We start from the raw sequence: 25,540 nt of genomic DNA, 5'->3' as shown, positions 1-25,540 counted from the left end.
CTTTATAGTACAACAGAAAGAATGAATGAGAAACCAGGTGGAAGTAAAACTTCATTTTGAGTGAGATTATTATGTTTTAAATTAGATTAACTGTCCTGTTTGGACTGATGCTTAAAGATGTTACCTTTTGTCTTCCAGGGCAAGATGTTGTAGTTGATCCAGCCAAAGAATATCCCTTTCTCTTCGGTTGAAAAAGATTAACTTGATTTTTCTGAAAACAAAAAGGAAACTTAAGTCCAAAACACGTTAATGGATGTGCCTATTCTCAGCTCACAAGGTAATTAAGGGAAATGGTGATTACAAAGTTGACAGGAAATCTAATAATTCTAATGATCAGCAGCAATATAAAGGTAACAGACGATATGCATCAGGGAATTCTTGTCTCCCCAAATTAAAAAAGAGTATGCATGTTGGAAGATAATACTAAGAAAATTTCAGTAACACATTTTCTAACGGTCAGAGAAAACACCATTACTTAATGATATCATTCACTTTCATTAAGATAAAAAAGTAACAACGTCCTTCCTCAGACCTTTAAAATGAAAATTAACTTTTGAATTAACTTTTTCCAGATGACCTGCCAATTCTAATTCCTACTTCTCTCTTCTTGGAAAAAAAAGAGTATTTTAATTTAAAAAAATGTACACTCAGGAAAAAAAAAACCCAACATAGCAAACCTTGTAGTGTGGGACAGTTCAGCAACTGTCATAATTGTACTTGGAGTTCTAAATCTGCTCATAATGCTTCTAAAGAATGAAGTGTGTTAGCCAGCAGTTTAAGGAAAAATGTACAGGGCCACGCTGCATAGCATGATATTTCATCCAAGATGACTTATTTCAGAGTCCCCCTATTGGTTCACCCATGACTAAAGAAGCAAAGGTTTTTCTAGACATTTTGCATTATTTAAGAATTATGAATAAAGAATGAATAAAAAATTTAAGATTTATGCAGCTGTACATGAAAGGTACCTTTTCTCTACATGAATCCTCAGAGTCAGAGCCTTTTGTAACAACAAAGCAAGGTGGGGCCACTCTCTCCTTTCCTCATTCACAAAAGCACAGTACAGAACAAGCTAAAGCAAGGACATATAGGGCTACTGACAGAACCCAACAAGCAATAAAAACTATTCACAATAAATCACTCCCTTGTGCGTCTTCAGGGCACCATTTATGTTACAATATATTCCTTAACCTTCTTTATACTTCGAGATGTAGGGTGGGCATGTCTCCTGCTGCCTCTTTCTCACTATCATGATCTCCACTGCTGTATTCAGTTTAAGTGTGGACCTCTGCAGGTGATTCAGGCTGTGGGAGGCTACATGCCATCCTGCCGTCAGAAACAGCCAGCTGTAACTATTGTATATTCTGAGCACAGCTGTAATTCCTGAAGGCATGCAGCTTGTATGACGCAGATTCCAGGCACTGCCCATTCTGCATTAGTTGTACCATGTTAGTTTTAAAATTATATTATACTTCTTAAATTATAATTTGGTTGCTGCAGCCAGAATTGCTAATGCAGTATTTAATGATGGAGAAAACACAGGACAGCTTTTTGTCTGAGCAAAACACCCAATATACAGTAATAAACAAATGGCTTGCACAGAAGAATCCAGAAAGCTCCTAAGAGTAGCTACCCAGCAGGAGATGCAGCAATAATGAACAAGAGGCTATAATCACACTGTTTATACATATAATGTATAATATGTATATAATGAATATATTTTTGTTGTTATTTCTACTTTATATTGTGCCATTTCTGGTTATTTTCTTGCAACTGGTTGTGAAGTGGCTTTTGCTTTTCTACAGCACTAAACTATCATAATTCTACCTAAGCCATTCTTTATTAATCAAATTATGAAAAAAAGTAAAAATTCTATGCTGGTGGCCTTATGTATGCACAATAGTATATTAATAATAATACACTGTAATACATTTAGGTGATAAGTCTGAAAAGTATTGATTATGATAATCCGACAGCACATGTAATTAACAGCAAGGTTTTAGGTTTAGAAAACCAACACCAATTTTAATCAAGCCAACAATTTTCTAAACCTCTTTATGCAGTGCAGGGACACAGGGATGGTCTAGCCTAACCCAGCAAGTAACGGACACAAGGAAGGATAAAACCTTGGGTGAAACGCAGGGAACATACAGACACAAATACACACACACTCACACCAGTATCATTTTTACAGAAGCCAGTTAACCCACCAGTATTTCTTTGGACTGTGGGAGGAACTGGGAGCACCTGGAGGATACCCATGCAAACATGGGGAGAACATACTGTACAAACTCCATGTAGACAGCACCCTGGGAACTGAACCCTAGGCCCCTATGCTTCAAGGCAGAAATGCTAACCACTACACCACTGTGCCACACACCAATTTTAAAAATTATTGCAAGTTAATAATACATCCTCTAAAGTGAGATTTTAAAGGCATCCATGTGGTCCTTTGTTTCTGGTATAGTTTAATACCGAAGGAATAAACAGGAGACAAAACATAGGTTTAATTACAGCAATTACAAACTACACACCAAATACAAAACATACAAACAAATTATTAACAATCACTGTGAATCTCTCAGTCCAGGCTTTTTACAGTCTAAAGCTACCTTCACCTGATCTCTTAAAGATGGACTAATCTTACATACTAACCCTAACAGGAGCTAATGTCGACGTCTACATAACAAATGGCAGTTTATTCTCTAAAACTAGTGTTAAACTAGAAGAATTGCTTTTTTAAACCAGATAGTGCACACAATGGGTACACTGCAGCTGTATTGGTGACATTAAAATATTAAAAGAAAATAAATCTTTTCACAAGAGCAATTTTAAATGTTCTGAAAGCATTTCAAAATTTGCTGCCTCTCTCTACAGGGCACAAAAATACCCGTTAGGTTTCAATCCTCAGTGTTGAGCTATTGGCCTAAAGGTAGTCCTCATCCCTCAACAACACTCGAACTTCTTCAGCTCTGGAGACAGATTACTTGGGCAGTCACTGATATACTGAACTGGCCCTTACATCTTAATTCATGGCATCTTTACTATACTGTTTTATATGAGATTATGCCTGTTTGTATTTCTTACTCAAAGGAAAAATGTCCTATAAATGTGGCTAAAGCAGGGCCGGCGCCAGGGGAAAAATCTGTAGGGGGGCATCTGAAATTCTGAGGGGGGCGGTGATATTTCGGTTGAAACGGAGCCGTTGCAACTACCCAAGTGAAATCTCACAACCATGCCACTGATTAATGCTTCATGATAGAAGACAATGACGAGCAATCTGGTATTTAGCGATGAAGTACTTTTTCACGTTCAGCACTCTCGCGATTATTAATGCCTGGAACGACCAAATACCATATGCAGGTTCTGAATCGTTAAGAAAAAATAGTTGTAAAACCAACAGAAAGCACAAACTTCTATAACTATAGTCCTACTTATATAACTATTGTAAGTATAAGGATAAACTATTGCAAGGAATCAGTCCACCTGAGCAAACAAGATCGTAATAATGTCGACACCCAATAACGTAGACACTATGTAATATGTGCTGTTCCTGGACAGACAGCCCTCCTGCACATCAAACAGTGTGATGCAGGAACTGTGAATTCGGAGTTAGTGTAGTTATCTGACCATTGACAAAGTACAACAATTTTTTAGGGCACAAGTTAAGTAAGTGAAAATTTTCAAAAATCCTTTTGTCCAAAACTGAGGGGGCGGGACAGTTCAGTTGAGGGGGTGATGCCCCCTTTTAATGTAAACAAGTACAAGCAGGTAGCCAACACAAAAATGATATTAAATGTGAAATGTAATGTTTGAGAAGGTTATCTCTGAAAAAGGCTTTTGTAGCTATTATTTACGTGTTTCATATGTGTGGGAACAAAAAAATGGCAAACAGAATGCTACCATTCTAAAATCACAGAACTCTTAATTGCTGTTATGTGTTTCTTACTATTTATAAATGTGGTTACCGCAATTCAACAAACATATTTCTTCTCTGGAATCATATCCAGATTCCAAAAAAGAGAGATTATATATTTCTGGGCTGAAAGTAATGCCCTACTCTGGACAGGCTAAAATAAGTATTTTTTAATTAGAAAGAGACTATGAGAGTACTTGTTTCAAATATTCAGATTTCTCAAAAAATTTCTTTATGAATGTTTCTTCAGAAATTAAACAAATTTTCAAAGTACAATACATGTGTATTCTCACATTCTGTAACATAAATCAACAGAAAACATTTAAGTCATTATTTATACAGTAGATGCTATAGATTTCATGACATATACAGTGGTGTGAAAAAGTGTTTGCCCCCTTCCTGATTTCTTATTTTTTTGCATGTTTGTCACACTGAAATGTTTCAGATCATCAAACAAATTGAAATATTAGACAAAGATAACACAAGTAAACACAAAATGCAGTTTTTAAATGAAGGTTTTTATTATTAAGGGAAAAAAAAATCCAAACCTACATGGCCCTGTGTGAAAAAGTGATTGCCCCCCCCCCCCCCACTGTTAAAACATAAATCAACTGTGGTTTATCACATCTTTGGAAAGCTGAGTTCAATTTCTCTAGCCACACCCAGGCCTGATTACTGTCACACCTGTTCTCAATCAAGAAATCACTTAAATAGGACCTGCCTGACAAAGTGAAGTAGACCAAAAGATCCTCAAAAGCTAGACATCATGCTGCTATCCAAACAAATTCAGGAACAAATGAGAAACAGAGTAATTGAGATTTATCAGTCTGGAAAAGGTTATAAAGCCATTTCTAAAGCTTTGGGACTCCAGCGAACCACAGTGAGAGCCATTATCCACAAATGGCGAAAACATGGAACAGTGGTAAACCTTCCCAGGAGTGGCCGGCCGACCAAAATTACCCCAAGAGCGCAGCGACGACTCATCCAAGAGGTCAGAAAAAAACCCACAACAACATCCAAAGAACTGCAGGCTTCACTTGCCTCAGTTAAGGTCAGTGTTCATGACTCCACCATAAGAAAGAGACTGGGCAAAAATGGCCTGCATGGCAGAGTTCCAAGATGAAAACCACTGCTGAGCAAAAAGAACATAAAGGCTCGTCTCAGTTTTGCCAGAAAACATCTTGATGATCCCCAAGACTTTTGGGAAAATACTCTGTGGACTGACGAGACAAAAGTTGAACTTTTTGGAAGGTGTGTGTCCCATTACATCTGGCGTAAAAGCATTTCATTTCAGAAAAGGAACATCATACCAACAGTAAAATATGGTGGTGGTAGTGTGATGGTCTGGGGCTGTTTTGCTGCTTCAGGACCTGGAAGATGTGCTGTGGTAAATGGAACCATGAATTCTGCTGTCTACCAAAAAATCCTGAAGGAGAATGTCCGGCCATCTGTTCGTGACCTCAAGCTGAAGCGCACTTGGGTTCTGCAGCAGGACAATGATCCAAAACACACCAGCAAGTCCACCTCTGAATGGCTAAAGAAAAACAAAATGAAGACTTTGGAGTGGCCTAGTCAAAGTCCTGACCTGAATCCGATTGAGATGTTGTGGCATGACCTTAAAAAAAGCAGTTAAGGCTCGAAAACCCTCCAATGTGGCTGAATTACAACAATTCTGCAAAAATGAGTGGGCCAAAATTCCTCCACAGCGCTGTAAAAGACTCATTGCCAGTTATTGCAAACGCTTGATTGCAGTTGTTGCTGCTAAGGGTGGCCCAGCCAGTTATTAGGTTTAGGGGGCAATCACTTTTTCACACAGGGCCATGTAGGTTTGGATTTTTTTGTTCCCTTAATAATAAAAACCTTCATTTAAAAACTGCATTTTGTGTTCACTTGTGTTTTCTTTGTCTAATATTTCAATTTGTTTGGTGATCTGAAACATTTCAGTGTGACAAACATGCAAAAAAATAAGAAATCAGGAAGGGGGCAAACACTTTTTCACACCACTGTATATACAGTATGTATCAGCACCTAAAACTTCTTTTGGTCCTGTCTGGTTGCATGAGCTGCAATGACTGAGACTAGAATTTTCAATCTAGCAAACCAGTAAAAAGGGACAGAAGCAGATGTTAAATGGAGGAATGATTGTCGAGTCCAAATCCCCAAGCTTACCTAAGAGCTGCCAGGTTCTTCAAAGCATATCGTATGAGTTTTGCCATAGGAGTGAAGCCAGTGCCAGCTGCTAGCAGATACAGGTCTGTGATGTCTTGGATACGACTGGTTCTGAACTGGCCTTCAGGATTGCTTATGTACAGAGTAGCCCCTAGAAGGACAGAAGATGAAAGGAAAATTTTATTTTTATGGCACAACACTTCTACACAGATATGGCTGCCTGACAACCACTGATCATTAAGAAAGCATATGAAAAAAGTAATGTCTGCATGAATTGAAGGTAATGCAGCTAACATTGAACTAGTAATAGAAAACAGTGAAACTGAGATCAAAGTACAATTCTGAGAGGTCCTCAGGTCAATTTATATTGTTACATAAAAACATGGCTGAGCATGTTTTTTTTTAGAGAGGAAAATAAGACTGTAGGATCCCCCATTAACGGTAATTACTTGACCTCATGATTAAATCATACTTTACAGGATTGCTGGTAAAGGAAGGCTTTCACTCCATTCTTCAACTATTTGTGAGGAATTTATAAACGTAATGGAACAAAGACTGATTGACTCACATTCACTGATCCCTACAATGTTACAAAATGGCAGATTTTCTAACATTTCTCTAAATAAGACAAAGCTTTGTAATTTGCTTTTGCAGGAGATGGATACTGACCTAGCAAATGACAGAGATCACTGTTATGACAGTGCCAGTAAGACATTAGAGGCATACGAAGGCCTGCATGAATTTGACCCTTTAGTTGACTGAATAAAGTGCCTTGAGAATTTCGGATTGAAATGCACTATGTAAGAATAAAGATTGATTGACTGCCATAACTCAATCTAGCCTAAAGACGAGACCCAGTAATTGTGTGATAAAGAACAGCTTGTGAAGCACAGGAATTACACTGAAAAGGAAAAACCTGTACTGTGAAGAGTCCCTGACCTATCAGGCTCAATGTGCACTTGCTGAGAATGAAAAGCCAAATATTTTCATCCCTCTTAGATGATGATAACGCAGATTCATGAAAATAGTTTAAATGATTATTACATTAATCAAATTTTGAATATTTAAAGTGGAAAAAAATCACAGTTAAGGTCACATCACAATTCATTGCAATTTTCTCTTTACTGACAGAACTGTAAGGCAAAAAACAACTAGAAAATCCCTCTCCCCAAAACAAATCAGTTTTCTACATTTCGCCACTATCTGTTCCATTTGCATACAGTTCCTTTACGTAAAGTACTATGATTCTACATCAAAAACAAAGTTGAAATCTGTGCCTTGGCTTATGCAGGGTAGAATAACAACAATGTATAAATATGTAATGTAAAGCTATGCTGTCTAACTTCAGAAATGTTTATTTTATAGAACAAAAGAGATACGAACATCATAAATTTAATCTGTGTAAGTCAAATATCACTTATTGTGAAGCTGGGGCTAGTGTTACAAAAATGACCAGTTTTAATACATAAGGTAGAATATTGAGTAAAGCTTTCATATATTTGTTTCAACATTGGTCATACCACCTCCAATTTTACTTACCGCTGTGCAACAAATTTGGAACATACTTGATTAGTAATCTTGTCTCCTAATTTCCAGAATACGCCAGGAAAAGAAAATAATTTTGCTTTTAAAACATTTTCCTCATTGTGTGGATTATTCTTAAAACATACCATAGTGGCAAAGGCAGGTTACTTGTTGTGTTTCTTATTTACAGGTCACAAATAGGGCTTATTCCCATGGTAGCTGCATTACCGTGGCAGAACTAAACAATGTCAGAGCACCCCTTTCCTCATCCTTTATGACTCGCTCTCAATGCACGCAAGTACGTACACTAGAGTGAGTCATGACGATTGATGATAATAAATGGATGTTATTGCCTAGAAAATACCATGTACAGAGCTTCTGTTCATGGAGTACATGCCATTCATGAAGGACATGGTTATTAATGGGAAAAGTTTAATGTTGTTCTGTTCCATTTTCATATGAGCAATATATTGGTACCTGACATGACAGTTTAATCAATGTAAATTTAATATATACAGTGCAATAGTAGCACTGCAATCTGCAAGCAATGTCCATTTCTGACAGTAATATAGTTACAAATCAATTTGACTAAGCTACAATGGGTATAGGACTGCATTACACTAATTCTTTGGCACACACCTTTATTTAACTTGTATGCCAAAAGCAAAATGTGAAGATTAATTTTAATTAATAATTAAAATGAATGAATATGTCCCTACTGGAAATAAGGATAATGAAGTCTTGATATTAATATGTTTCACACATTTCTTTCGATCACCTGAAGATGGCTGGTCATGTCAGTCGTGTTTTCTTTCTTTTACACTCACTTCAGATCATTTCCTCAAGCGCATCTCTACTAATATGTTATTGTCAGTCCTGTAATAAGACCTGCACGCTGAACTGCATGCTGACTTTTATTGGTGGTTTTGACACTTGCTGGTAATTTTCCATTACTTTTGGTAGTACAGTGAAAGCAATAGTTTTGTGGATGAGGTAAAAAAGCTGTGCATTAATGGGACAATGTGGACATAACACGTGGACAAATAACCACCAATGTATTGTTTCCTTCTGAATCCACAATTCATTATTTTTTTATTATGTCAAACACAACTTTGACAACTCTGTCTTTGCATCATGACTCACAGCGACAATCCCTGTACCCACATGAGGAGAATCAGGATGGGCACATGGACTTTTCTGACCTCCATTTGTTTTTTGACATGTTGCAAAGTCAACAAGACTGATTGGAGAAGAACAGAAACTAATCAAGGCTGGGCTTGGACAGTATTTAAACAGGAGATCTCAAAAGAAAACTACGAATTGACCTGTAGGTGGCACTCTTCCCTCTGGTCGCGAATTAAAAAAAACAATACCCCAGAAATAGCGACAGGGGACACTACGCACTGTGACAGTTGTTAATGCCATCCTATGCTTTCTGGCGATTATAGAACCCCCAGGCACTTACCGAATGAACGCGGGTGTTACCCCTGGTGTCCTGGCTTCACTCTGGGGTTACAAAATCAGGATTCGTGCCTAGTACACACGCCCCAGCAGGGCTGCTGGTGCATAACAGCTGCTGTGAATCACTGAGGCAGTGCTGCATTTCAGTGGTGAATGAAGTGAGTCCCTTGCTTTGTGTAATGATTTTAGTTACATTCTTTAGGTTCAACTGTGCTATGTAAATGATAGGTATTAATCAGATTATGTGATTTAAAAAAATATAAGCATATCCAAAGAACAACAAAGAGGACAAAATCAAATCCAAAAAATTGACTTCAGATCTGGCACTTGTACATCACCACTGCTAAATGAGTTTTTTTTATTAACCTGGTGCAAATATTTAACATCTGTGATATCATTAACATCATGTACGTCTTTTGCTTGGAAATGTTTCAGGCTAGACGGCACTTAAATTAAAGCTCTCTGCTGGCTCCTAGCAAAGGCAAACACAAAGATCTGATTATAGTCACAAGGCACCAGCAATTCCATTAACACACATGAATTAAGCTTTTATCTGATCATGTGATCTGTAAATGAACCTGAATGTCTGGTTGAGAATATGTTAACAGAATTTAACAATAATCTTTCCATAAAGAAACCAAGGGTGAACTTAATGCACAAGGCCATGAGCAATAATTACAGAAGGATATGTGAGAGGCAACAAAAATAGCTCAATTTGGCGTGCTTAAGTAACACTGCTAAAATATACTGTATCAACCATGAAGACATCATGACTGTACTACAATGAAATGTGATGCAGTTTAGAGAAGTAATATTTTTCTCTATATAGTACAGGTTTCCAATGTGGTATTTTTAAGGAATCTATTTTGTCATTGTTTTTGATTGGAAAGAAAGCATCAGAATCATCTACGCTGTCAGTGCCACGCCCGCACAAAATTACCATTGAATGATTTCAATTCTTCATCAAAACGTGTTCCTTCTAGTAACTGAAGAAATGTGTCATCTTGGCACAATGGTCTATATAAATTCATTGATTAAAAAAATATTTGGCATTTTCTTAATCCTCTTTCCTTACAGGAGTCTAACGATTTCAGAAATGATATATATAAAACCCACAGGTGCAAAGCTGTCAGTGAAGACCCAACCAATTAAACCTCTGAGGCTGGGGTTGTACCACTCCCTGCTTCAGAAGTTCTTTCAAGACAGGGTGCAGATTAGCTACACGTTTCTCCACACGTGCATTTCAACATTTATGATGATGATGCAATTAAATATTAATGTAACTCTTGGAATTATTTTCTGTTGTTGACATTTAGCTTAAAAAGACAGGAAAACACTGAAGATAATTGGGAAGACTGCATACAACATTGCGTTAGTGACTCAAGTTGTAATCTGTATGGGTCAAAGAAAGAGGCACCAATGGGTGGCATATAATTGGTTCTGCATACAATTATAATCTGTGGTAACAATTTTTGTACTAATGATGCACATTGGTGACAGAATTTCCATACAAAAGTGTAATTTGAAAATATCAAGGGAACATGTTCCAGTTTTGTACATGTGAGTTGCTCTCATCCCATACAAGCCAGCAGGTTATGCTAAGTAATTGCCAACCAGTTTGAGGTCCTCAAAAGCTAAACTCAGTATTTGACTTTTGAAAGAGTCTTGTGCTTGAGGAGATCTCATGTACAAATCACACATACTAAAGTGCTTTTTGATTTTCGTATTTTTGTACCTTGTTATAATAATAAGGAACACGTAAAGAATAATTCCACACTGAAAAACAGAAAGGAGACAACTCCCCACTCAAACCTGTTAAAATAATGCTTAAATCTGATCATCACGTTTTCAAGGCCACAGACTGAATCTGAAAAGGATCTGAGTTGGGTAATTCATATCCATAAACCAATTACCTGGAATCACATTACAGAGAGCAAAGACAATTTCCCAGAGTTTACATGGTTGAACTTCTGAATCTGATTACTCTGGAGACAGATTGGAACAGGCTTTGATTGCCCAGCATGACACACAGAATCTGCTTATTTCTTTCATAGTCATTCCAACTGTACTTCAGGATGATAATTATATTTAAAAAGATTTGCCATAGAGCTCTGCCTACAGTGCATCAGGTTCAGTATTTTACTGGGCTTTAAGCTATGTTTGCTCTAGCGCTACCTGAGAAAGGCTATAAAAAAAGATGGTCTCTCATAGACAATTGAGACAAGGATCTCATTCAGATGCACCAATTCAGATTATTACCACAACTTTCCTTAATTTAAGGAACATATGCTTTCGACTATATATTCTAACATTTCAACATTTTTAGTGACACCCCACAATGCCTAGTAGGGTAAGAAAAAGAATATCAATATAACTGTCAATATGTCAATTAAGTGTCAATAGGAGTACCAAAATCTTAAGGTTTAGTCTCTTATTTTATAAAATGTACATTTCTCAGGCACTACCATTTTAAAAAATGTATATCTACCTGCAAATTATATTTATTAATGGAGAACTGCTTCTCCAAAACAGAGCTCTTACAGTACAAAATTGTTCAGCAAAGATGTTTCTATATGCATACCTATATTTAGTAATATAAATATTTTCGCTATTACTAAAATTCTGAAATTAAGAAAACTGACGTAAAAACCATAAGGTTAAGATTTTGAACTTCAAAATGCAGTGCCCTGAAAATATCATCCTAATTTAAAAAAAATGGTCTGCATTTTGCACATCTGTTAACTGTTGTCTCATTAAAGGGTCTAATGAACAGTGGGATTATTATTCTGTCCATTAGCCACATTTATTTTTTTAAAGTACTGCTTCTCTTTGACAGCAGAGAAAACTGCACAGTGAAAATAATAGGTGACCTGTATTTAAATGCTACACCTGCTTTAACGACAGTTTTTAAACCGCAAAAAATAGAGTCCTTATTTATCCAATACAAATATTGTAAGTGCACCAATTAAATGGTCTAAAATGTCATTCATCCAACACGCTCAATTTATTTTTATTTATTTCTCTAATAGTTGCTAGGGAATTCATAAATGCTAGACTAAGGAAAAGAGACTGTATTGAGCAAAATCTTGTTTCAACATCAAGTTGATTGCATCGGTATTTGGGGTCGACCACATTAATTAACATCAAGAAGATCTCACAGAAGATCTGACAATCTCAAGAAGATCTGACAATCTGGTTTTGTTAAAATAGTGTTTTTTCAATGTTCACAGCAACTCTTGATTAGTAATAAAATCTGTTCTTTTTTACGGATTGTCCATAAATGCATAATATGTAAAAATAACAATAAAATACTAAATATAAAATAAACATGTTATATCAGCAACACTGACTTTCCTTTTAACTTATCCCACTGAATTCAGCTAAAATAGTTGCAAAGCTTTACAATTTTCAAAGCTATACAATTATTATTATTGTGTGTACTGCAAGCCTACCTGAAAGAAATTATACAAATTCAAAACACAAGGATGTAGCCAGCTATTTTTTTTCCAATTTCTTTTTTGTTAAACCAGTTGTGTAAATTGGCCCGTTGTGGATTTATCACATCTTGGTGGCATCCCTGCAACTGCACTCAAGTAAGAAAGAGGAAGTGTAATCAAACTACAACCCCTCCATTTTCACTCATCTAATAACACATTACAGGCTGTGTGCGGGAGGCTCGGTGCCAGCTGGGGGAGAAACAACCCCTCACTGAAAGCACTGTGAGCCCATGAGGGCTTGGAAAGACACTGGGGTCACTGAGAGCAAAGACAGCTCCCCTTGGCAGTGCTCAGCCAATTGTGCTCTGTCACTTGGGGAATCCTGGTCACTTTCCACTACGATCCAGACTCAGACACAGAACACCTGGATTGCAGAGCTCAACCTTCAAAGCCTTTACTGGTAAAGACACCGAGAAGTCCCTGAGAAAAAATATATAAGAACATGAACAAACAATTCAAATGATGTATGAAGCAGAGGGCGAAGCGGTAGCTCTGTGGCTAAGGATCTGCGCCTGTGGCTGGAAGGTTGCTGATTCGTATTCTGCGGCCGCCAGAGGAATCCTACTTTGTTGGGCCCCTGAGCAAGGCCCTTAACCCCAACTGCTCCAGGGGTGCAGTATAAATGGCTGACCCTGCGCTCTGGCCCCAAGCTTCTCTCTCCCCAAAAAAACTAATTCCTAATGCAAGAAATTGTATATGGCCAATAAAGTGATCTTATCTTACATCTGCTCCCAACAAGGTGTATACTTTACTACGCACCTGGTTGGAACTCCTACTAACAACTACTATTAAACAGGTTGGATGGGCTGAACAGCTTCCTCTTGTCTGTAACCGGTTTTATATTCTCATGATCATGTAATCCCACTCATCACTGGCATGAGTGCCATGGCAACCTTTCACCAGCTACCCCCCAAAACATGCCATTTTCCAATTATGTAAATTTGTGGCGTTTTAGCTGACCCAGGGATGCATTTTTTCCCTGTGGTCTTGCTGCTTCACTACTCCGGAGACTGTAACTCAAAGTCTCTTAACCACAACCCAGACCCACATGAACTCTGGGAACTCTATGAGCTTCACAGGATCCTAAGGGAATTTGTGCACCATAACCAGATCTTAAACCTATGAGTGTATCCTGTAACCTAAAAACCACAGACCATATACCAAACTATGATCAGGTGACAATTCACCAATAATCAGAGTAAACCATAACCTCCAGCCTGTAACACGAACTATATATAGGAGTGTTCTCTTTTGTATAACGTCCTCTGGGATTAGTGATACACTTTTTTGCACACCAGACAAAACTCTCAGTACTAGGCTGAAGCCAGAGCTCCTGTTCCCAGGTGATCAGTGCCCCAGGAGCCACCTCACTGCAACATTAAGGCTTACTCACTTCAGGGCTCCCCAACACCGAGCCAGCAAACTTCCAGCTCAAGGGGTCTGGGAGCACCAACAATCCAAACTTCCTCTGGAGTTAGAAAACTGAGGTAACATTTAGCAAAGCCCCTCAACAGCAGTAACTGAAACACTTATTTAACACCTGATGTATTATATTATAATACAAGTTCAGAAACTCATACTGACTAAATTAACTGAAGATCTGCCCTTAAACTACTTGGGCTGGAGAGATTTACATTCAAAGATAATAAAAGAACAAGAAAGCAGTGCTTCTATGTAGTAGCATTAAATTTCTTGAATTTTATAACACACAGTAGGAAAATTCATGGCGACTGTTGTAAAAATGTTTCAGATCTAAACCTTGATATCTCGAGCTTCTCCTGGTTTCCATTTCACTTGAGCTTTATAATAATTAAATTATGTTTTCATTTAGCTGAATCAATTAAAACTCTTGAGGTCCAAAGCTGCAGGGTGGTATTGAAAATAAAGACACCTGTAGAATCTGTGGAATGAGTGTTCAAAGAAATTAACAACTTCCTACAGTTTGTCAACAGGGTTATACTAACTCGTCAATACAATTGCCCTTCCAACATAAGGTTGGTGTTAAGGTTTATTAACTACCAAAAATGTGTTCACTTGACATTCTACTTGAAGCTAGCGTTCTTCTTCATCCAGGTTCATATGTGTTCTGTTACTGTGCACATCAATATAAGCTGATAAACCCCTCAAATTCTCTTAAATACATCAAAATGTATCACTATTATGTCAAGAAAAGGGTATATTTATTTCTGACTCAGGATACACTTTAAGAATAAGACTTTTATTTTTTTTTATTCAATTAGTGTGGGCCAAATATTCCTGAATGTCAATGTAAAATTAAATAACTGAGAAAAATCAACATGCAGCTCAGCCATAAGCTGTCTCTGCTGTGCTTTCTTTTTACCCACTAAAATTCAAATTAAATTTGAGGGCTGTACACAATGGTAGATGGAATGGGAATGGTGCACAGGACTTATCAGATATCCAAAAGCTACAAGAAGAGTAAGCAAGCAAAACTCCCACGTGTGCTTCTTTATGGCAACTTAAACACCACGCTCAAGAGGTCATGTCTGTGAAAAGCTGCATGTCTTTACCTTTAATACCAGTCACACAGCCAAAATCAAGACGACCTTTATCCAAACAAAAGAAATAAAATACTGCTGTGGTGGAGCTAAATGGCTCATTTCAAAGTGTATGGAGGAATGACTGCTTTTACAAGTCAGGCTGCATCACTAGGTTCAAAAAGATGTGATCGGGTAAATAGAATATATTAAAAAGCGACTCACCAATTTGAAGACTTTCAATATAAGAGCTGAAAGCTCCATCAGGGTATATTTTTATCATTAGGAATATATCTGTATCTTTACAGGCAGTACTATCTTGATGTTCTGGCATAAGAGTCATAAGAACAGGTGTGTACGGTTTTATAATTTCACTTCCTGCAAAACAGAAGAGGTAACAGACACACTGCATATTTAAAGATTATTCATTATTAATAACTGTAGAAATCAAATAAACAATGGATTCTGCTGACCTAGTGTCCTAAGTCATAACTGAGCATTTATGACCCTGCTTTTAATGGTGCAAAAAATAATATATTAAAAATACTAATAACAGAATTTCGGTGACAAACAATATTTTAGCAGACCAATATATACTGTATCACATCTACATACAGTATGAATACAATTACATTTTAACATTCCCATTTGCTCTAAAAATCCCCTCAGTGATATTTCCCTTCTGAGTTTCTTTAAACTAAGTTCAGAAGGCCATGACAGAAGTACTGTGCAATGAGTATCTGACCACATCAGCAGCTACTCTCCAAATCTCTATTGCCCCAATTTCGACATCACGGATCTGAGCAGCAGAAAAACAACAAAAAAGCAGTATCGAATGATGCCAGGGGATGGCCTGTGAATGCACCCAAGCACACAGATGATATGAACTGGAGTTAGCATTTAACTAACGCACTGGATGAAAGCCCAAAATAATATCAGAGGGAAAAATACTGGGCTTCATGATAATGGCATGTGTGACAGAATGCCTTTTGTTTTCAAACTGAATGTACAGTATATTTAATTTAAGGATTGTAAGAATCAAATGTAGCAACATATGTATAAACATATTGTGTTTTAAAATCAAGCTTTAAAAACAGAAATACATTTGCAGTGGGTGGATGCAATCAAAATACCGACATCTGAAAGACAGTTTAGTTACTGACTGAGCTTGTTTGTACAATTTAAAAGTCTCTTTCCTCTGGTTACTTATATAATTTATTGATATGAGCTCCAAAATAAAAATTAAAAAGATTGAAGTGTAATGCTTTCTGTTAATAATGCAACAAAAGATTGGAAATGTAACTCATTTATCTACTCATCACAACTAAAATGAAGATCTGCATGGAAGATGTCCTTTTCTGTTTTCTCTCTCTCCCTCTGTTGCTTTTTAATGATGCCTGGAACAAAATGATGCCTTTAATCTGTCAATGGCCACTCCTCATCTTTGTCTAGAAGAAAACTCTTCTCCCCTTAAGCACTTACCCAGCAGGATACAGTATACATTCATTTATATTTATAATAGTTCAAGTTATGAGTTACCTTTAACCAGACTCTTGAGGTAAACGTGATTTCCGACAGGCACCATAAACCTTGTTCCATGTGGAAGTTGAAAACGGAGCAGTTTGGTGTCATGTGTTACAGGTGTTTTAGAAACCAGGGTACACTTTCTGAAGAAGATCCCTGCATAAAGAAGAAGAAAACTAACTTAATGGAACGAAAAAAAAAGTCTTTTACTATCATTTCAAACAAAGAGCAGTTAAGAAAAACAAATTGGCAAAGCAGGCACAAGTCTGTGATCTCACAAATATTTTATGGCAGATTACACTGCACAGCATTAGGAAGACAGATTAACCTCAATATGGGTACTGCAAATACCAACATGGAGTACAAAGAAAATTTAAAAACGTTTTCACCATTGTTACTACAAGAGAAAAAATAGTGAATATTTCTGATTTGAACTACGTGCAGATGACTTCGGCTGATGTTTTTTTCATTATTTGTTGTTATTTTTTTTATTGTGCTTCTGTTTTCTTTACACATAGGAGTTACCAGCAGGATTCTGGGAAATGTGGCATTATTATTCATCCCCACATGTTGCAACAGCTGCTCAAGTGAAAAACATCCCCACTACTGCCGTCTGTCTCACACCACTCACGGCTGCTAGAGAAACTCCTGGCCTTCCCAGTGCTTCAGGGTTTCTATTTAATTGGTTGTGTAGGCTTCTTTTCTAAAATAATTGGTTTTAATCCAAAAACTATTATGGGATCCTATATGTATAACTTCATTGAACAAATTCAGGAGAGAGACACTTAAGTCTTTCTCACAGCTCTCAAAATTGTTTTTTAAAAATATTAGGCTTTATTTTTTAAAGATTTCAACAGGACTTTGTTTTTGATAAATGCCAAAACCAACTTAAAGTAAGTCCTGAGGTGGTCACAGAAGTCATAAAAATAAACAGAAAGACTGTGCAAAACGGTGTCAGTTTACTAAAGTTCTGTCCAGAAAAATATTTTAAAAAAGAGAAAAACATTTCAAAATCAGTAGACGGCAGCCTTTCAATGAAAGTTCCCCGTAGTAGTGCCAAAAGAATTTGCACACACTAGGCTGTGTTACACAGACAAAATTATAATACCCAGGCCAGATTAAACAAAGTCTATTCTCTAATTACCAAAACTTATAACATATATGATAGTTTGTCTGTATACACAATATAAATTTTGATTCCTGTGTTCAACATTACCTACTGAAGCAGGACAGTGGTGGTTGCGAGGGGTACCCGCAATAGGTTGATCAGGTTATTAGAGATATCAGGGTAAATATGCATGCATGAGCCAAGCAAGATACTGTAGCTGCACTTGCAGACCTGGCTGCAGCTGGTGTTCATCCATGAGTAGGGGCCGAGAGATCAGGAGAGCTGAGACAGATCAGAAAACATCACAGAGAAAATGCCATGATAATACCATCAGTCGGGGAAGGCTGGTTTACATCTTTCTGTTTAAATTCAGAGCTAGGAGGTGTTCAAACTGTTCTCATTTGTAGGGTGAGGGGAGTGGTTTAGGAGATTCTCAAAAAGCAGGGGACTCCAAATAAAGGAATGACCAGGAGGTGAAGAGTAAAAGTAAGCTCCCCCCATGGCTTAGCTTTAGAGGTTAGAAGCTCCAGACCTGCCCTATGGTTAAAGGGGAAGCCACCCTAGCTTTATCTAGATAGGCGATAGGAGCCTGTCAGAAACTGAGAGACATGAAACAGTAAATTAGTAGCTGACTTGGTTGTTGACATGTCAGGGCTGCTGGTAAGACACAGGACTGTATAGTGGTCCTGGCCAAACAGGATCAACTGAGAAAGGTTAGTACAGCTACAACAGAAAATATAATCAGGTTAATAAGATTAAGTTGTAGGACACAGCATAGTTCTGTCTGCCACAGAAGGGGACTTGGTGATTAAAATCAGTGGTTACAAGTCAGGGGAAGGGGATTTGTGGTTTTCCCATGAGGGGATTTACTCAATTGGTTGTGGTTGTAGTTTACTTTGGCTTAGGTTGCAAACCCCGGAGGGGGTTTGGGGTTATCATGGTGAATGAACTCAGGGTGGTTGAGGAAGGGAGAATGCTCCTTGGTTCAAACCAGAAGGAAGCTGTATAGGATCTAAGCTGGATGTCTGCAAACCTAGGGTTAAAGTATCCCGCAGTGAGAAAGCCCTCAGACTGCATGCAGTGGTAGCAGGGAGCACTACCTGTATTGCTTGCCTGGGGGAACAGAAGCGCTGACCTCAGCAAGTCCCTGAATGTTTTCCCCGGGAGATGAAAACACTACCAACAAATAATCCTGGAGGGGATTACTGGATTACTCTAGAGTCAGTGGTTTGAACAGAAGAGGCTATAACAAAGCTCACAGTAGGACTCTGGGTGTCACTAAAGTCTGGGTGTCCAGTTCTGTACTGACCGTGGGCTCGGAAATAGAGACTTCAGGTAAAAACTTCCCCAGAGCAGTGTGCTGACAGGACCAAAGAACGAAAGCCAAAATACCATAAAACAATGTAACTGTGAGTCACCACAAGGGCATGGCAAAGAACAGCACTGTCATGGCAACCACACTGAGAAGCGCACCGTGACTACACAGTTCATGATATAACCTTAGTGCACAGAGCTATCCTAATTGGTGAAATAAATTGGATTTTGACATTATTGTGGTACTGCAGAAATACCACCAACAGGTGTTTTTTGAAGTCTCAGTGTCAAAGTGCACAGCTGTGGTCTTTCTGAGAAGCGTTATGACAGATGAGGCTGAAGAAAACTTTGGATAGTTTATAGCTGTGATATCTAGGCTACACCATAGTTTAGAGTTTAGAGGGCAACATCATTAGTCTTTGTATTTTTAACTTAGGACATGACAAGTTATGAACAGTTCCTTCCACATGACATGAGAAAAATCTTTTGTGTTTATAGAGAAATACCAATCGCAGGTTTGTTGTAGTGTTGAATGAGGCATACACAGTACTTCATAACTGACCTTATTCATCAAAATAATTTAATCAGATCTGTATTTTGATCATAAAATTAATATGAAAGATCAGTACAATATGTTTTATTTTATAAAATGTGTGAGATTTTTCATACTTGGCTTAGCCATGACATCACCTTCACCATGCTTCAGAAGTAAACAGATAAGCCAGTAAGCCAAGGAGAGCTTTGGAACAAAGTTTAAGGACCGATGAGACCAAGATATATCAAATCATTGTGATGGAAATGTAAAAAAGAAAGAAACAAATCACAGATGCTCCAAAGAAATCTACGTCATCATAGAAATGCGTCCTGGCCTGGGTACTGTTCACTTATCTTTAATGATGATGTTACTAATGACGATAGTAGTGTAATGAATTGTGAAGTGTACAGAAACTTATGTGGAAGAAAATATTTCCATACTTATTGGGAAGCACTTCACCATGCAGTATAGCAATGACCCAAAACATACAGATAATCAAGGAATTAATAAGGAGAAGAAAGTAGAAAGTTTAAGCCAGTTCAAATCAATCTCCAGATTTAAATCCAATTGGTCATGCATTGCGTACAGTGAAGAAAAGAAAAACTGAAGCCTAAACACAACTTGAAGGGACAAGAAAAAGTGACTGCAGCAAAGCATCTTAAATGATTACCACATGCTTAGTGACATCAGCTGATTACAGATCCCATGCTGTTATTTCCCTAAAGAGATATGCAACCTCTGAAAATTACTTGAAATAAAGGTGTCCCAATACTTACAATCACTTGAAATCACTGGGTCGGAGACAAAGTATGTTTAATGTTTTAACAAAATGCAAAGGATTTAGCTAAAAATAAAATGTTACTTATCATAATATTATTTTGTACTGACCTTTCAAATTAATCTTGTAATTATAAAAAACAAAGTACCTGACAGCAAAGCAAAAATATTTTTCTTAAATAAGACATCCATGCCTTGTTACAGTACTTCATGAATGAAGCAGCTAAATTATCTTACTGTGCAAACAGTAAAAAATGAGATGCCAATGTGATATCTTCTGTGAGGTTTTTTTTTTTGCTTTCAGGTGTTGGGGCTGCTGGTATCATTCTCGATTTTGTTCCACATCATACGTACTTTCCAGGTGTGCCTCACATTCTTGTTTAATTTCTGGGGTTGTGTGAGAGGCTTCCTCTATTTGCCTTTTCATGTTTTTCACGGGAAGGGGAGATTTTGGAGAGGCATCCATCACTTCCCCTTGTTGTCACCACTGACCACTACTTTGCATAACAGAAAGTTGAATCTCAGTGATTGAACTGCTCTCACAGCGATCTTGAAGACAACTTACCAGAGACGTTTTGCTTCAGCAGGGAATTGTGGGAGTCCAGGGGTGCACCTAATTCTTGCCACTTATGGCTTGACACTTTATTCATGCTTACTTCTACTTTTCCAACTCCACTTGATGTTTGTACTGAACAGAAAAAAAGGGAAAAGTATAACCGTGAACGATATGCCAATATGCTAAACGTCTGATATTAAAATCTACTTACTGACACTACTTAATGCCAACTTAATCATAACTATTAAGTGCATCATTACTGTCACAAACAAAGATAGAAAATAATCTAATTTGAAGAAAAAAAAACTAAAAAATGTTTATGAAGAATGGACTGAATTGGCTATTCAGGTGGGAGTCACCGAGAGAAGAATTTGGATGTTTGAAATGTGAAGGGACTGATCACACTGTGTTTTTCTTGATAGGATTAGATTAGGATCTGCTGAAACCTAGCGTATCGATTTTCATGACAGTTATGAGGATAACCATGGCAAGCCTGATATATCAACAGCGCAGGAAAGCTTCAAACAAATTGAATAACAGAGCTCCAGCTTTGATTCTCTCAGTTGTATCGCTGAACATATTAGGGTAAATAATTCAAAACTGCTGCTTAAAATATGCCAAATGCACAGTCCCTGTTGTTTATTAACATTATTCTGAGCTCTGTTAAATCCTTAAAATCTCAGCAGACCTTTATTCTTACCACGCATATAAAAAGATTTAATATGCAAGACCTCCACCTCTGTCTCAAGAGGCACTGCAACAGAAGTTCTTAAATACTATGTAAAATGAAACTCTGGACTGAACAAATGGCTAGGTAAATTAAATTAACATTTTGCAGCTTCAGTATCTGGTCCCCTGAGGGGAGCATGTGCATACACTAATGAAATTTGTCTTATTTCCTCAATTATTTTGGTGAAATTATATAACGGGGCTCCAGGGAGGACATGCCCCAGCACTGCAGGCTACGCCTCTGTCTCCAAGCAGCATAACCTGCTCCAGGCCAGGAGTGCCATTTCAGATTTCCACCCCACTACTTCCGTAACGGCTGATGTTCTCCTTAATGTAACTACAGTTGCAGCACTTACTGTATGTAGTGTGAAACAACAGCTATTAGTAGTGGTAGAAAATACCCAGTAAGGTTTGTAGGTGAACCTCTACATGAAAAATACCATGGAAAAAGATTTGAATAGTGTCACAATACATGTGGTAAAGGTACTGGGTTCAGTTTTAAATGCAGTTTCAGAGTGGTTTTGTGCTTCTGCTGAAAGGGGGATGGACCATCTTCAGTGTATTCATCTTTCCTTTCCTGCAGATGTCGTGACTCTTATTATTATCTAAGGAATTCAGCACACACCTTAAAAACAGCATAGCATGCAACTCAGTTAACTAGTTGACCAAGCAAATGAAGTAAAAAAGACCTACAATGGTTTCCTTTGTGGGTGGGCGGGCGGTGGGTGAGCTAGCATTAATGCAGCAAGATCACAACACCCACTAACCTGTCTGTCAGCGCCGGTTACTGCAGATACCAGTTGACAAGAGACAGGAGACATGGACCACCTGAAGACGATTTACAACCACGCCTGCTTCAGGTGGTTCAGAATATTTATCTTTGAGCCCTTCAAGTATTATTTACCTTGTGACCCTAGCTTCAATGGAATCTTGACCTCTACTTGGCTTCCACCTCACCTTCAGATCTCCCCTGTGTTTGTTAGGCGCCTCTGCTTAATCGGCCTGGTCCTTGTTTGTATACCTAAGACTTTGGCATGGATCCTCCCCTAGTGCTTCGCTACTGTGTCTTCCTGGATTTTACCCTTGCTTCCCTCTACACCATCTCAGACTGCATTTACTTCCTTGTTTCCTAGACTGCCACAGCGCCATGTCTCTCTGTGTGTGAACAGCGCTGCTCAGCTTCTCCGTGCCCAAGCAGCAGTTTCCCTAGTCTGCGCTCTACTCTGCAACTCTACTCCTTATAGATCCACAGCTAGTCCTTCCACAATAAGTGTATAATTACATAAAACAGCAGAAAAACTAAATACAAAAACAATGTCCAGGTACTAAATGCTTCATAAATGAGAACAGAGAACAAGTCAACTTTGGAAACGCACAATTCATGTCCAAAATCTGTGATAGTTATAACAGTATAAAACATGAGCAAAAATTCTGCAGCCATGACTGGAGGTCCTCAGTGTAACTGTAGACACTTGGGCAGGTAATGTATTAATTATTTAACTAATTAAAATATTCAGGCATTCAGACAATGAATAATCTGATGTGAGTTGTAATTATTTTTTTAACTGTTTCTTATGAAATGTATCAGGGAGAGACCAAGGTTTTTGTGAAGAGTCTTAGGGAGAGATTGAAGATTTTGAAGCCAGTAGGCAACTTAACTGCCTGATAGATGAATCTGAGATTTAGAAGTCTCGTATGAAGCTCAAAAAGTCTTGACATGCCTATCAGTATTCCTATTATATGACACCCTGCACCAGGGTGCGTCACAATTTCCAAACTTTGAAGACATGACGGTAGTCATTCAGCCTGGTTTGGAAGAAAGACTGTTGGAATAAAATAAAGCACAAAGATGTGGTGACCCATTCCTGTATTCATGAATGTTTCAAAGCTCTACCACATTAAAACAAGCAGTTTGGTCAGGTGCATAATAAAGATCTTCATTAAGAAGAGTGTGAAAATCAGACATTAAGTACTTTTTAAGTACTTAAGTAGTTTTTATGTTTAATGGAAAAAAATGAATTATTTACAGAAATTGTATTTAAAATTGAAGGACACCTATAAATGTGAAGTAGTCAGATAAATTAAATTAAAATGACCTACAGTGGCTATAAAAAATGTTTACAACGAATTGTACCTACACCAGTTACTATATCTTTTTGTACTTACAATCGCAAGATTTTTTTATTATAAAAATATTATATTTTCCAATTATAATTTTTTGAAAATCTTGAAGGTTTCTGACTTTAACATTTTCTCAATGTGTTCAGCCTTCTCTGTCACTGTAAATAAAAAAGCTTCAAATTACTTTGATGTAATGTAAGCAACGTTTAACCCCAAACACATTTGATTAACACAGTTTGGATTTTGTAAGATTTATACAGCTAATCGAGCAATTGGAACAATACACAAGCATGTACTGACCTTTTGTATTGATTGAATGCCCTTTTCATTTAATCTTCACCAAAAAGCTTATTAGAGGGTTTTATATTCTTTTATGCTTAATATAAAACCCTCAGTGTGTCAGCCCTTGCACTGTCAGGGGGATTTTGGTGAGTCACAGAGACAGTAGCTTGGGTAAAGCAGATTTTTTAATAATATAACAAACTCATTGAATCGCTGTGTCACGTTTAATAAGCTCCCAAAGGAGAGGTGCATAAAACAACAACAAAAAGATTAAACATGTATAAGGGGACAGAAGACAAAAACAAGCTGTCTCTAAGCTATGTACATTGTCCATTTGTTATGTTTCTGATCTAAACTTAAAAGGACAAAGAGAGTGCAATTGCATTTTAATATTTAATAATGTTTTAGTTTCTTGTGTATTTTAGTTCCTCACATTTGACTCCAAATATATCACTGAAACAACTCCCAGCCTATAAATTGTGTGTGACCTGTCCATATACACACAGTACCTTCAATAAGTATTGGGAGATTACATTTTGTTTTAAATCCTGCTTGAAAACAACAACAAAAAAGCTGTTTATAGTACACCAGAGGTCTGCATTAGCTTTGTCTAGTATAGCGGTTACAGAAAGGAGGAAGCAATTTGCACAATTGTAATACTGATCAAAATTCTAAATGTTTGCTCAATTTTGAGCAGGCTCAAAAAAGGCTGTTTTTTTACTTTTATTCAACATGCTAATTGAATTTAACAATTTTATTTTTTATGAAATAAATTAAATATAATATATTTTTTGTAGAACAATATATTTGAATATGAATTTTTAGAACATGTAGGTGTATGCAATAGTAATGACTAGATACTGAAAAAAAATCTTCCTTTCTTTTAAAATCTTAATTTTACCATCACATATGAGTAACATCATCATAAAAGATGAAAAATAACTAAAGGATATTGTATGATATAAACGTAACCCTAATACTTGTCTCACTTTTGAGAATTGCTGTGGAAAACAGTATAGAAACCAGCATGCTGACAAAGATGATCATCTGATTTTTAAATGAAAAAAAAAGTAATGTAAATGCTTGCTTCTTCTGCAAAATCCACCACTTTTAGTATGGAACAGTATTACAAAAGTATCCAATTACCTGATGTTTTTCTTTGCCAGCTTCACTTGCGGATCTGTACAATTTTGTATCCATAGAAACAAAGGGTAATGGTTGCCCTCTGTTCCCGGACAATGCAGGGCTCCTGGCAATTATGAGCTCCACAGAGGCTTTTTTAAAACATTCCCTGGGTTTCTTTTTCAAAGTGGTATTTTTTTCAGTGGTACGGCTGGTTCATAGTTCTCGCAAGTTGAGTGGGAACTTTAAGTTCTCTAAGTGACAGCATGGGTTTCCTGCCACAGTCCAATGATATCCTGTTCTGGTTAACTGGCAACTCTATATTATCACCTGTAGGTGTGTGTGTGAGCGAATGAATATTTCTGTACAGTGTGATGGACTGGTGTCCCAGCAGGGTTATATCTTAT

The 25,540-nt window shown here is 37.3% G+C and overlaps 1 protein-coding gene across 1 annotated transcript in view; it reads right to left on the bottom strand.

Annotated features, from left to right (window-relative positions):
• cyb5r4 (cytochrome b5 reductase 4) overlaps positions 1-25,540 on the bottom strand; it is a 71,872-nt gene that overhangs the window by 20,965 nt on the left and 25,367 nt on the right. Inside the window, exons 10-14 of the mRNA XM_088905298.1 lie at positions 20,889-21,011; positions 16,605-16,745; positions 15,291-15,443; positions 6,086-6,236; positions 125-211 (exon numbers count right to left, since the gene is read on the bottom strand). Of these exons, the coding sequence (XP_088761424.1) occupies positions 125-211; positions 6,086-6,236; positions 15,291-15,443; positions 16,605-16,745; positions 20,889-21,011 (655 nt within the window). The remainder of the gene's footprint in view (positions 1-124; positions 212-6,085; positions 6,237-15,290; positions 15,444-16,604; positions 16,746-20,888; positions 21,012-25,540) is intronic.

The sequence above is a fragment of the Atractosteus spatula genome, chromosome 2 (genome assembly GCF_055471065.1).
Source record: "Atractosteus spatula isolate fAtrSpa1 chromosome 2, fAtrSpa1.hap1, whole genome shotgun sequence".
Classification (NCBI taxonomy): domain Eukaryota; kingdom Metazoa; phylum Chordata; class Actinopteri; order Semionotiformes; family Lepisosteidae; genus Atractosteus; species Atractosteus spatula.
Note: the sequence above shows the minus strand (reverse complement) of the source record. Positions and strands in the feature narration are given on the sequence as shown.